The 12,532-nt window shown below is 36.7% G+C and overlaps 1 protein-coding gene across 1 annotated transcript in view; it reads left to right on the top strand.

Moving 5' to 3' along the window:
- Positions 1 to 12,532, top strand: part of WDR64 (WD repeat domain 64) — an 87,871-nt gene that overhangs the window by 15,988 nt on the left and 59,351 nt on the right. Inside the window, exons 6-9 of the mRNA XM_019471221.1 lie at positions 6,834 to 6,941; positions 8,588 to 8,802; positions 9,306 to 9,440; positions 12,187 to 12,266. Coding sequence (XP_019326766.1) covers positions 6,834 to 6,941; positions 8,588 to 8,802; positions 9,306 to 9,440; positions 12,187 to 12,266 — 538 coding nt within the window. The remainder of the gene's footprint in view (positions 1 to 6,833; positions 6,942 to 8,587; positions 8,803 to 9,305; positions 9,441 to 12,186; positions 12,267 to 12,532) is intronic.

The following is a 12,532-nucleotide window of genomic DNA, read 5'->3' as shown; positions in this document are numbered from 1 at the left end:
ATCTGTGTGGCCTAGCCTGATCTGCTGTCTCTGTTGTCATGTGCCACTCTCCCATCCTTTCCCAGCTGACATGTTCCCACGTTTTCAACCTTCCCTAGGAAAAGTAAGAAGTAGGTTAGAAATAGTTTGGATTCCTCCCCCTTGGGATGGAGGATCATTGCTGCTTGGGATCACTGGATCAGTTGGGATCATTACTGTTGAACATGATGGTCTTGACCACAGGGAGTAAAGTCTTTCAGGGGAAAATCTTTGGCTTCCCAGGGACATTTATTTACTGGGGAGCTGATGGTTAGTGAAGAGAAAAGAGAAACCTATGCTCTCAAACTTATAAAATCCTTCTGGCTCTGTGTCTGAAAGATTTAATGGTAATTTGTGATGTCATGTTACTTTGTTGTTGTTGTTATATTCACTTTTTTGGTATCAGAATTGTGAAATTTTCAGGTGGTCTAGCTAAAAATGACCCTCTTCTGCTTCGTGCTCTGCCTTGTCTTAGGGAATAAGCGATCTTATTTAACATTCTTATTTAAGTGTTTGCACTGAACAATCTTGTCCTTAGCCAATTTACTTTATTCTCATCCTTCCTCTAAATACTGCACTGAAAATAGAATTAATATAGCTATTACTGGACTTGAGGTTGAACTTTTTGATGGTTGTTAAAAGATTTTCATGTTTGCAGAACACAATATGTTAAGATATTTTGTTCTTAAAATGGAAATTCTATATCCTTATCCCAAATCACAGTGAAATAAAATTCCGGATTGTTTTAAGAGAATAAATTCCACTTTCCAGGGAGTTGAAATATATGATGCTATTAAATTTATTAACCTGGGAATTCTCTGAGAGATATATCTCTAGAATTGGGTTGGGTTTTTTATTTTAAAGTATGCTTATTAAAACTGAAGCTTTGCATTTTAATAACTTTTATCTAAACACTTTTAAAAATCAAAGGCCAATATCTTACATGAGTGTAAATCATCAGCCACCCTTATTAAAGATATGGTGAACTATACTAGTTGAAGATCTCAGCACCAAATGGTTATAATGTACAACTATGAATAACACCTTATGATTAATTTCTGAATAGCTAAAGAAGGAAAGCTGCCTTTGCTTTGCAGGGCTTACATTTCTCTTTTCCAGGTCTGCAGAAATAACAGTCCATTCTTTTCTCACTGCAATTATTATGTCATCTTCATCTGTTTTAACATCATCGTCAGTGCTGGCACTAGCTAATCGATCAGGCTATATATCTGTAGGTATCTTCGTGCAAATGAAGTAAGGTACTGAATTCAGAGATAACTTATCGGACTCCAAACCTACCATCCATTGATAAACAATGATGTTTGTAGAGGGTGGTTAACAAATTGCAGAATAATCCTTAGGTTCCTTTACCCTCTACCATTTAGTGTTCTCATTCTTAAGGTGTTTCAGAACAGAGATTTACTCAACCAGAGCAACAGAGGTCTTGGCCCTGAGGATATTGACCCAGAAAGGCTGTGAAACACAGTAGTTCTAGGAATAAAATCCAGTGGATTGCAGCCATCAGAACTTTCCCAGCATCATGATGAAATAAACAGAACATGAACTATGAGTAAAGATCATTTACTATTTTGTTCCAGGGATGTTATGTAGAACAGGTCACTTCAAGAAAACCTGATTTCATTTCTTGATGAGATTGTGTGACTGAGTGAAAAGAATAGAGGCATAAATATAATACACTTAAAACTCTGTATAGTATTCAACTTCATACCATGTGACTTTCTGATTTAAAATATGACCACTGAAAAAAACACTAGAGTGCATGTTAAATGGATTAAGAATTGTCCAACTGACAGTAGTTAGCATAGAATCATCATTGAATGATGATGGGAATACTGGTTGTGAACAAGTCACTTCTCTTGAAGAACGGAAATGAAATTACTTTTAAATATAGCATAGGAAAGCATAAACAGACCCAGTAGATGAGCCAGACAAGCTGAAACAGAAATTGTATTGGAAATGAGGGAGTGAAGATAGAGCCCTTGAGTGACAGGATGGAACAAGGAAATAATGAAAAGGTTGATCTGGTGCAGCCGCCTGGTTTGTTGGTCAAGTACTGCAGTGCTAAGAAGAGAAATTCTTATAGCCTTTGCTCTAAAGCTGGAACATTTTGCTTATAGTCTCTGGCAGACTGTTCTCTTCTATCAGCCACTTCTCAGTGTATCAAATTGATCTATTAATTTGTGCATTGCTTTCTTCAGAACTTTCATACTATTAGTTTCTGAGTAGTCTCAAGCCACACTAGGAGCCTGTTTTGGTCAAGAACTTTCATTTTGGACAACAGAGCACCATGCTCTGGTGTTTACACAGCCTGTTTATTCCACAGGCTGAGGTCTTTGAACAAGAACTGGCCTGGAAGGCAGTGCTAGCTGACTTGAACAATCTCTCTGTCTCTGTTAGCCTCTAAACTTCTCAGTGGACATTCTCTGGACCATGCTATGAGGAAGCCAAACTCAGTTATTATAGTGGTCTCTCCAGGCCTTTATATCCACTGGTCTTTGGTGTAATTTAAGTAATTTCACTAGCATTATTAAAGGCAAATTTAGTGCAATTTGTCTTAAGATGAGGATCTTTCAGTTATATACATGAAAACACTTCTATTGCTGCCTGTTCCAGGAAACTTCAATTTCTCTATGCTGGATCTTTCCCTGACTGGGAACTTCTAATAAACTGGTGCAATAAACACATTTTTTTCTACTTTTGCTGTTATGTTATCAAATATGACTGTGCCTATAAATAAGGCAAAAGGAAAGAAGAGGATAAATCTGGAGTATGTTTTACTAATTCTTGCTTTCTGCTGGCATATACAGATTGCACGTCATGTGTTGAAACCTGATTTTTTCAGATACTCTTTTAGACTGCCAGTCAGTAATTAGAAATATTTATCTTCTATTGAGAGGAGAATCTTACAAGAGAAATTCTGTCTTGGTTGAAGTCTTTGGCCAACATTTTCCTCCTGTTGGAATGTTCATTGCTTCTCTACCTGTGTCTTTCTCCTTTCACTCAAAGTTCATTGCAGTTCAGACGCTGTAAGGAAAATCTGAATGTGTACACCGTATGGTTTTGTTTGTATGTGTATTAGACATAAGTTGATGTATAGATCTTGTAAAAAAAACTTCATATGAACACGTTCTTATTTACTCTTCAGACCAGGAGTGGTTTTAATGCTTCTTAGGTTGTAATTTCTGTCAGTTTTTCCCTCCTTTTTAGTGAAATAGTATCTTAAGGATAATCATGTCTCTAAGCCATTAGATGCTACAATACAATGGCTAGGATGCCTCACTGTAAAAGAAAGATCAAGCTCAATTTTACTTGACTGGTTTTTAAATGTTTACTTAACTGCAAGCAGACCTTTCCCGTGATGAATTAGAGTGTAGAGCTGTTCCTATTTAGAGTAAAAACAGTTAGAGCAGAAGGCACATGTTATTCCAACATCTGTTTCCCTTTCACTGCTAATTCTTTATGGGAGTAATAGTCCTCAACCCTATGAGACAAGGATTTTCCCTGAGAACATGCTAAGCATTAAGGTACCTTTATATAGCAATGCATGGGGGTGTGTTCCTTGTTTCATTTGCCTAGGGACTAACTGCTGCCGAGTTCTTGTTTGACAGTCTGATTTTCTAGTCACAGATGCTGTGACAAGAGAGGGAAGCTGAAGTCCATGCCTAGCTGAGCTGGTGGCTCAGCATCATTAGCTACATGGAGAGAATAGTGAGGGAGAAACTGATATCCAGAATTGCCTAATAAAACTGGAGCCAAAGTTATCCTGTAGATTGGTGGGAAGCAGAGACTATTAAGGCCCTGTAGAGTGTAAGTATATGGACTAACTTACACTCCAATGTAATTAAGAAACTGACTAAATTTTGTAAAGTTTAGTTGCTTAGTTGTGGAAAGTTAAACGTTTCTCATTTTTCCTGGATGTGAAAGGTTGAATCTCATTTACCTGTGCGTATGAAAATCTAAAATAAATTAATTGACTCCAGCAGCTATATCAGATTTTCAAAGGGGCAAAGGGTCCCCGGCATCTGTTTCTATCATCAGTGAGAAAGGATCTAGCTTTCTCTCTTCAGTTATTCTATCCTGTGGAAAAGGCTCTGACCTCAGCTGAAAGAAAAACTTAAAAGTCTTATTGTCAGGTGCCAGCACCCAGTAAATACCCAGTGCATTTTTACCTGCAGGTAGACATGGGATAAGAAGAAAAAGACAAGACTTCACAGAATGTCAAAGAGGTGACCTATAGCTCCTTTAGAAGAAAGCTTCAGGAGAGTAGACTTTGATAGTAGGCCTTGAGGCAGAGAGGTTAACAGAAAACATTTGCTCTTTGAGACATTTAAAGAAACTTGTCTGGAAACTGGAAACATGCTGGACATGTGAACATCATTGTTCTAATATTTTGCTTAATTCCTCTGTTAGAATTAGTAAATTGTGGCCCAAGAGAAGAGTATCCCCTGCCAGCCTGAATGACAACAGCCATTTTCACTCTGTCCTATGTTCTCAAAGTATTTGAATTTGACTATCAGTATGGGAAAACAGAATAGTAGCCTTAAGCTAATATGCCTAAAAGACGTTTAAGTATGATGAAGACGTTTCCCTTGAGTTGCCAAGTTAATCTCTAGCCTTTCCCACTCATTCTTCCTTAAAATGTTATCGGACATCTGACTTTCTTCTGTCTTCCAAGATTATTCTCACAGATTAACTGAGTTTTTTCTCCCAACTAGGTGAGAAATACTTGGTGTTCAACTGGGATAAGTCCCTTCTCAAGGCATATACTGACTGAATTGGAAAGATTCAGTTACCAGGGCAGCATATATAGGCGATAGAACTTTTCATGGGAGGGGGGCATTTGATCTGTAAATAAGGACTAGTCACGCCTTCTCAGATCACTGTCCTGTAATGTGATTTGTTTTGTTTAATTGTTTCAAAGTAATATCAGAGATTCTTGGTTGTATTTCTAGGCAAGTATATGAAATAAAGTTTTTTGTATCAGTGTTTTAAGTCCTTTCATCAGGGCTTGTTTTATTGCCTGAAATTCAACTACAACACAAAAAAGAAAGCAAAGGGACATCTATCCCTTAGACTTTCTCTGTAAGCAGTCAAGTGCAAGGATTCTCCTTACTGCTTGCTTTTGATCTTCCTTTTGCCTCTATACCATCTCACTACGTGATAGCCTGCAAAACCTTTGCAAGATGCAGCTCTGTTACTTTGACTGCATCATAACAAAACAGCACTACAAAACAGTAGCTTAATTACAAATGTAAAACCAGCTTTTTCGTATCAGTTAGTCATTGTTATCTGACACTATTGTAAGGACTCCAGAAAGCCACAGATAATAAAGTCTTCTGTAAGAATTACCAAGCAAGCCATAAAGCCCCTGCAGGACTGACATTTTCCATGTGTTTATTGTAGAAAGCAGCACAAGAAATCCTTTAAATGTATTACCACTTGCCTACAGGCCATTAGGAAGGAAAGAAGCTTTCTCCTGCAACAGAGTGTTGACATCACTCTGTCAGAATTTTGGACCATTCACACTAACAGCAAAATCAATATTGTGTACAACAATGGAAATAAAAGTAGAAGCATCAGCAGCTGTCTTGAGTTCACCATGGATTTAGTCTTGTGCTTTTTGCTTCTTAACTCACTTTGTGGATGTAAACTGTATCTTTAGCAACATAGGTCCCTGTTTTAGCTGTTTATCAAGTACTTCCACTGGAACTGGTTTTTAGAGGTTACAGGTAGGTATAGCTTACTTGAAGAACTGCCAAAAAAGTGTGGTTTAAGTCTGTGTCAAATGTTTCTTTGTCACTTTAATCTAGAAAAGAAAGTAAGATGTTTCAGTCAGTGTTATTTTATAGATGTTCTGAATTATTTTAAAATAATAGATAATTGTGCCATTGCAGACATAACAAAAACCACCCTGTCTTTCAATAGGTGAACTTAACACAGAAGAAAGATAAATGTAAAAGCCTATATAATAAACTGTGAAATAAGATTGCTGAAATAAGATTTTTAAAACTTACCGAAATGGAAATGAAACGGAGCATATTCCATTTCAATCCTGCTCTCATTTAGGAAGGTCCACTACATTTTGGGGAAAAAAAATCAAACAGCTATTAATGTTTCAACAAAAAAAGCCCAAATTCTGGCCAGTATAGTAATGAATTTGAGTCCCTAATTGCAACTCACTTTGCAAGAGAAAGTATTTTACATTAAGATCTGTATAACTGCAGGTATACTTGAAAGATGGCGTAATATGGGCAGATGTACTGTAAATCTTTGTAAATATTTGATCTATCTATTAGGAGAATTAAAATTATTTAATACAAGTTACTTATTTTCATAAACATTCATTTCAGTAGAGTTTGTGCTATTATAGCTGAATTTTTTACTGCCTTTTAACTTTCTTTTGTTTTGAATTAAACTGTATCCAAGAAAAATTTTAATCTGCATTACCATGGATGTTACAGCTTAAATTTCCTCTGCTCAGAGTGCTTTTTTCAGTGTCATCAAAGTTCAGCTAACAGTGTAGATGTATTGTGTCCTCTCATGTGCAACATCTGTGCATCTGAGGTGAGTCACTGATAACAGAGGTTGAGCCTGGCACCTCTGTAACTTCACGTATGAGCTATTCCTGGAGTTGGAACTCGCAGTTCCATTAGCTGGGGCTGGATCTAGCAGCCGCTAGTACAGAGTATATGGAATTTATGTGGAGATGGTTTAAAATACGTACTTAAATAACAAAGAAGGTTATAAATTTACAGAGAAAATCCTTCTGTAGCTGCCCTTTTTATTTTCATCAGGATACTGCTTGGATCACTGGATGTGATTTCCTACCTCATCTGAAATGTGTCGTGGCTGTAACTGAAAGGACAGTCATCGTCTGGGACTATAAATCAAAAGGGAGTCAGGTAGTATGTTGGATCAGGCAAATGTTAAAGAGGAAGCCTGAAAAAGATTAGTCTTTGTTTTCAATGTACATTCACATTCCTTTTGTCTAACAGGATGAAGGCATTAACTTTTGCCTTTGTAGGAACTCAGTGAAACAGTGGAATTTATACTAAAGAAGGAATACACTTTCCACGCCAAATGGGATTATTAGACTGTCTTAAAAACTTGGAAGAAAGAGGAAAATTTTGTACTGTGTTGCAAACAAACCCCCAAAGAATTTATTTTCTATGTATATCTAATGCATATGTGTGCACATGTATAGCTAATGTGTGTCCATGTGCATATGTATATCTCAGAATCTATTAAGAATCAAGGGACAGGTTTCCCAAGGAATTTAACATAGACTCCTTTGAGGTAACTTCCTGGTTTAAAGAAAATATTTCTTCATCTCCTGCATTTTCTTCAGGACTTTCCAAGAGCAAAAGCATCTTGAGATTGGCAGTGTATGTCCAGTTAAAGTTTTCTTGAATGTCTTATTACAAAATACAATTTTTGCAAGGATTTCTGACCCATACCTTAGATTTTTCCTGCTGTTTCTGGGGCTTTTCTCAGCAATTCTGAGTTGGCTGAGAAGATTAGAGGAAGCAAAGTAAATATTTCAGGATAAGATCAAGCCTTAGGATTTTTTTTTATTGTTCTCAATATTAAAAGTCCTCTCCCCAAGCTTAGACAGGTCAATGGAAGTCTTTCTGTCAATCCAACTGGGCTCCTGGGAAGGAATGCTCAAAAATGTATTCTCCAGTCATTATTCTCCAGGTTTCCTCCAGTCATTACATCAGTGAGAGTTGAAACTGTCCTATGGCTGAATAGGAGCCGTTCGTTCTCTTTTGAGACCACAGGAATAACATATAGACAGTTCTATATCTGTGTTATGTCTCTAATGTTTCTGTGCTACACAGACAACATTGAAGCAGTTAATTCCTATGGCATGTGAACAGTTGCCAGTTTAGGTTGGCAAGGATGCTTTAATCAAAGAACAGATGGAGTCAGGCAGTAGAACCAATAAACTGTATAATGCAGATGACCCAAAATCCTGTTCCCAGGACTTCTCAGTCTAGCAAAATACCACAATGGCTTACAGCTGTATTCATTCCCACTATCTCAATTCCTGAAAATCCAAACACCTGCCCATATAAGTACACTTGGTACTCCCAGGCTGTATTAATAATTAGGACTCCAGTATAATTTTCTCTGTGTGCTACTGCAGCATTTTGTCATTTGAATAATTCTTTAATTTGGCTATTTCCCATTTTCTTGTAGACCGCATCTTATTTTTTAACAGGAAACCATATACAGTCTTAGCAAATATACCATCTCACTTAGCGTGGTGAGATCCTCCCTAAAATTTGTAATTAATATTTCCTCACTGAAATGAAAAAGGCTACCTATGAAATAAAGCCTCACTGAAATCCTTGAAGTTTGCATTTAACTTCAATTGGTGATGATCTTCCATGAGTTTCTAATACGAGGAAACAGCTAGCACAGGGGGAGCTTTGAAAAACAAAGTCAAGAATTGAATGCTGATGTAAGTAGATAAGCATGATGTGTTCAGTCAACTCAAGGGCTCGTGTGCAACGTCTAATAAACTGTCTACCATATTTCACAGAATAATTGCTTTACCATCAAACCAATGGAAAATGGTCTGCTCTGTGTTTGCACGGTGACTATGTCAGATTACCTGGCTGAGGATAATATCCTAATGGGAGATGATAAGGGTTATGTTCACCTGCTTACTGTGACCAGTGATCACTTTGGATTGAAACAATGTAAAGGCAAAAAAGAATCACAACTTCAGGTCTTGGACTCCAAAACTTTTAACATGTAAGTTGCTTATGATAAAATATTATCTGTCTGGCAGGTTTTTTTTTTTAATTTGGGTTTTCTCTGTCCTAAATGAAGGATTAGCTTTTGCGTATAAATTAACCCCACCTAACAAAGAAAATTTTTCAAACTGCAGTAAGTATGATTTGCTTGTTGTCATGTGAAGGAAATGCCATCATTTTCAGTAGGAGATCTTAAAACAGAGAGGCTGCAGAGTAAAATTCCAGGGATGAATTCACAATTGCTGTTATCCAGTTTGACATAGGCACAGCTTTATTGTGCCCAATTAGATGGAAGCATAATTGCTACTAGGGGAGTGCATGATTCAACCCTAACTTTAGCTCTGCTTGCTTTTGAGCTGGAAGAGTGGTTCTGTATCTGCCCTGGATATTAAATGCTAGCATTGGTTGTATATAATCTCACCGACAAAATCCCTGTCCACCTATGGGCATATTACAGTAGACGCTAGTATATCCTAATAACATCTTAATTTATATCCCTAGTGTTAAACGCAAGCTACATGATGACTGGGTTGTGAAAGTTAAGTATATTTCTGAACTAAATTGTTTTGGATCCTGCTCCTCAGACAGCATTCATTCGTTTGTTTTGGATGACATAAAGCGACTAGAGGACAACTTGTAAGTATATGACATCTTCTGAAAAAACAGACCTTTTGCTTTATAACTCTGCATGAGATCAGTGCCTTGCAAGATGCCATCCTGTTGTATTGAAGCTGTCTTTTCTATAAGCATTGTTAATACAAACAAAAATACAACTACTTAAATACGTGAACATTTTTGTTTGTTAGCTTGATGTAGGAAAGGACTGTCCATATATGTTCATTACTCACAACCCCTAAAAATAAGTTACGTTGGCAGTGTTGTCTGCTCCAACTTCTCCTCAGCAGGCAAATTTTAGTTAGAAAATTGATTGCTTTGTTACATGTATATCATGTATCCATTCATTTAAAATTTATATCCACACAAAAATATATTCAACTAAGTTTCATTTAGTTTCAGTTTCATTTAGTTTCAGTTTCACAAGTTTCAGTTACAGAAGCTTAAACCAAGAAAGCAATTTATTCTGAGGGCTGTGAAATGGATTTACTAAGCAGCAGGAAAGGGGTTGTGGCCTTCTTCTTTGTGCCATATAATCGTATGGCCCATCAGTGCTATAGCTGATTCCAAGCCTTACTAGTCTGCGATTTTAGAAGAGTTTATACCCCAATTAAAAAATAAGTAATACAAACACAATTTGATGTAAAAAGGAACTAAAAATAACATATAGATAGAACTTTTCATTCAAATATCTCAAAGCATTGTAAACGTCAGATCGGCTTCACAATTCCTCTGTGAGGTACATCCAGAGATTAACAGATTGTTAAGGCTAGTAGCAAGTTATGATAATCTGTTTCATCTCTTGTATAACACAGGCCATAAATATTCATGTAGTAATTCTTGCATCAATCCAATAACTTGAGGTTTTATGAGTATTACGTGTCTGTTGTGGATGGAGAAAGTGAAATATGAAATAATTATAGCTTGTCCAAGGTCACATACTGTGTCAGGAGAAAAGGCGAGAAATCCTATTTGATTTTGCTGAGAGTTTTGGAAAAATAGAATTAATTTGAGGAGAAAGAAAAAAAAGACTGCAGAGCCAAAAGTATAGTCAAAAGAGTATATGCTACCACCATCCACTGTTTGTTATACAGAACATTAACTGCAAATATCTTGGTAGGTCTTTTTCATGTGACACTGACTGTAATTGTGTCTCCAGTTCCAATAAGTACATTTCTCTAAGCAGCTTCATGCAGCAGCTAAATGAAATTATAGTTAGACAACTGAAAAATTACACAGCTGTTAAAATGAAATTAATAGCCCTAAAAATAGCTATGGATCAATCACTTTGAAATGCCCATTCCATAAGTAATTATGGTTGAAATATATGATTTACTGGTGCTAGCAAAATATATTTCCCCAATTAACTTTGCAGCAAACGATTGTTACTGTGCTTGAAGAGGGATGCAATGTATCTCGTCTCCTATGTGACTCTTAAGTTTCTTTGTGGGTAATGGCTGATGAGCAGTTATAATCTTTTCTTGTAAAGTATTTAAAAAAAGGGAGGTGTGGATGGGATCACTGGGTGCTTCTGTTGCAAGGTCATGACTTGGGAAGGACTTCACACTGCTGAAACCTCTTATTCACACTGATGTTAGAAGAGTATCAAGACTGTTCATTAAAGAGCCAATAGACAGTTATGTAGAAGTATTAAATTTAAGAAATAAAGGAAAAAGATGAGAAATACTGAGGAAATCTGCCAATCACACATTTAAATCGATTACTTGCTATTTCATACCATCAAGAGAATTAAGATTCCTCTGTTAGAGCTCTGGAAAGAAAGCTTTGCTGCCTCTGAGTAATAGGGAGTGAACAGCCTTTCATTTACACCTGCCTAGAAAGAACAAGCTCTTTCATTAATCCTCAAAGTTTCCAGAGTCTTTTGTCAAATTTACTGTCATCCCCAGTTGTGGTTTTCAATATCCATGGTTACTGTCTAGCCCAGAATAAATGAACTACCTACTTGTCTGGATTTCAAAGAAAAAAATTAAATGTGTACTCATTTAATTCTGTATAGCTTAATTACACTGACAGTTATCGTTTCCTGGAAGAGATGGGTGTTAGCCATGCTATTGCTGACTCCAAAAATCAAGAAAATATTCACTTATTAGTAGCAATGTATGAAACGTGGAGACACAAGCAGAAGTTGCTCAAAGGGTGGGTTTGAAAGGGACACTGAGTCAATCTCAGTCTGTGTTGGTTTTTTGAATTCCTGTGCTTTTGCAGTGAATGCAACAGAATAATTCAGCTGAGTTTCAGAAACTTGCAGTCTTTTCATGTTTTTATACAACACAAAATAGGTAAAATAGAGACTATGCATTATACAATACATTATACGTAAGCAGCAGAAAAGCAACTGCACTTACTTTATGCAAAATAAAGGCCATAATAGACCTCCATGTCCAAAACTGGCAAAGGCAGTTGGTTTGATACTTTTCCTCAGTGATGAACTGCTTTAAGCATGCAGAGGTGTGTGAAGGCTTACTTTGGCAACAGCTACCATTTTAGGATTCTGTTTGGAGTATGACTGATAAAGGAATCAGGTGTTCAAATCAGAGATTTATTGCTGTGATAGAAAGTGTACCCTGTTCCCATTTTAGTGATGCTAGTATCTAAGTCACTGTTATAAATCAAATTGCTTTTAACAAGATTGTATACATTATGCAAACAGCTATTCTATATACTACAGAAAAGTAAAATGGAATGACTGTAGGCTGTATTTTCTTAAGGTTTCTTACCTGATTAACTGTTTTATTAATGATTACAGACCTGTAAAGGAATTTTCTGTCCCTAGAGGTGTCAATGCCTTCACATACTGTGGAAAAGCAAAAGTCATTGTCACTGGGGGTAAGTATTGGGGTTTTTTCCAAGAGATTGTTCTGTTGTGAATTTTTTCCCAGTTAAATAGAATCATAGAATCATTAAGGTTGGAAAAGACCTCAAAGATCATCGAGTCCAACCGTCAACCCAACGCCACCATGCCCACTAAACCATGTCCCTAACTGCTGCATCTACACGTCTTTTAAATACTTCCAGGGATGGGGACTCAACCACTTCCCTGGGCAGCCTGTTCCAATGTTTAACCACTCTTTCAGTAAAGACATTTTCCCTCA

The sequence above is a fragment of the Aptenodytes forsteri genome, unplaced genomic scaffold, assembly GCF_000699145.1.
Source record: "Aptenodytes forsteri isolate BGI_AS27 unplaced genomic scaffold, ASM69914v1 Scaffold10, whole genome shotgun sequence".
NCBI classification, from domain to species: Eukaryota; Metazoa; Chordata; class Aves; order Sphenisciformes; family Spheniscidae; genus Aptenodytes; species Aptenodytes forsteri.
The sequence above is the reverse complement of the archived record's forward strand: the minus strand, read 5'-3'. Positions and strand labels throughout refer to the sequence as shown.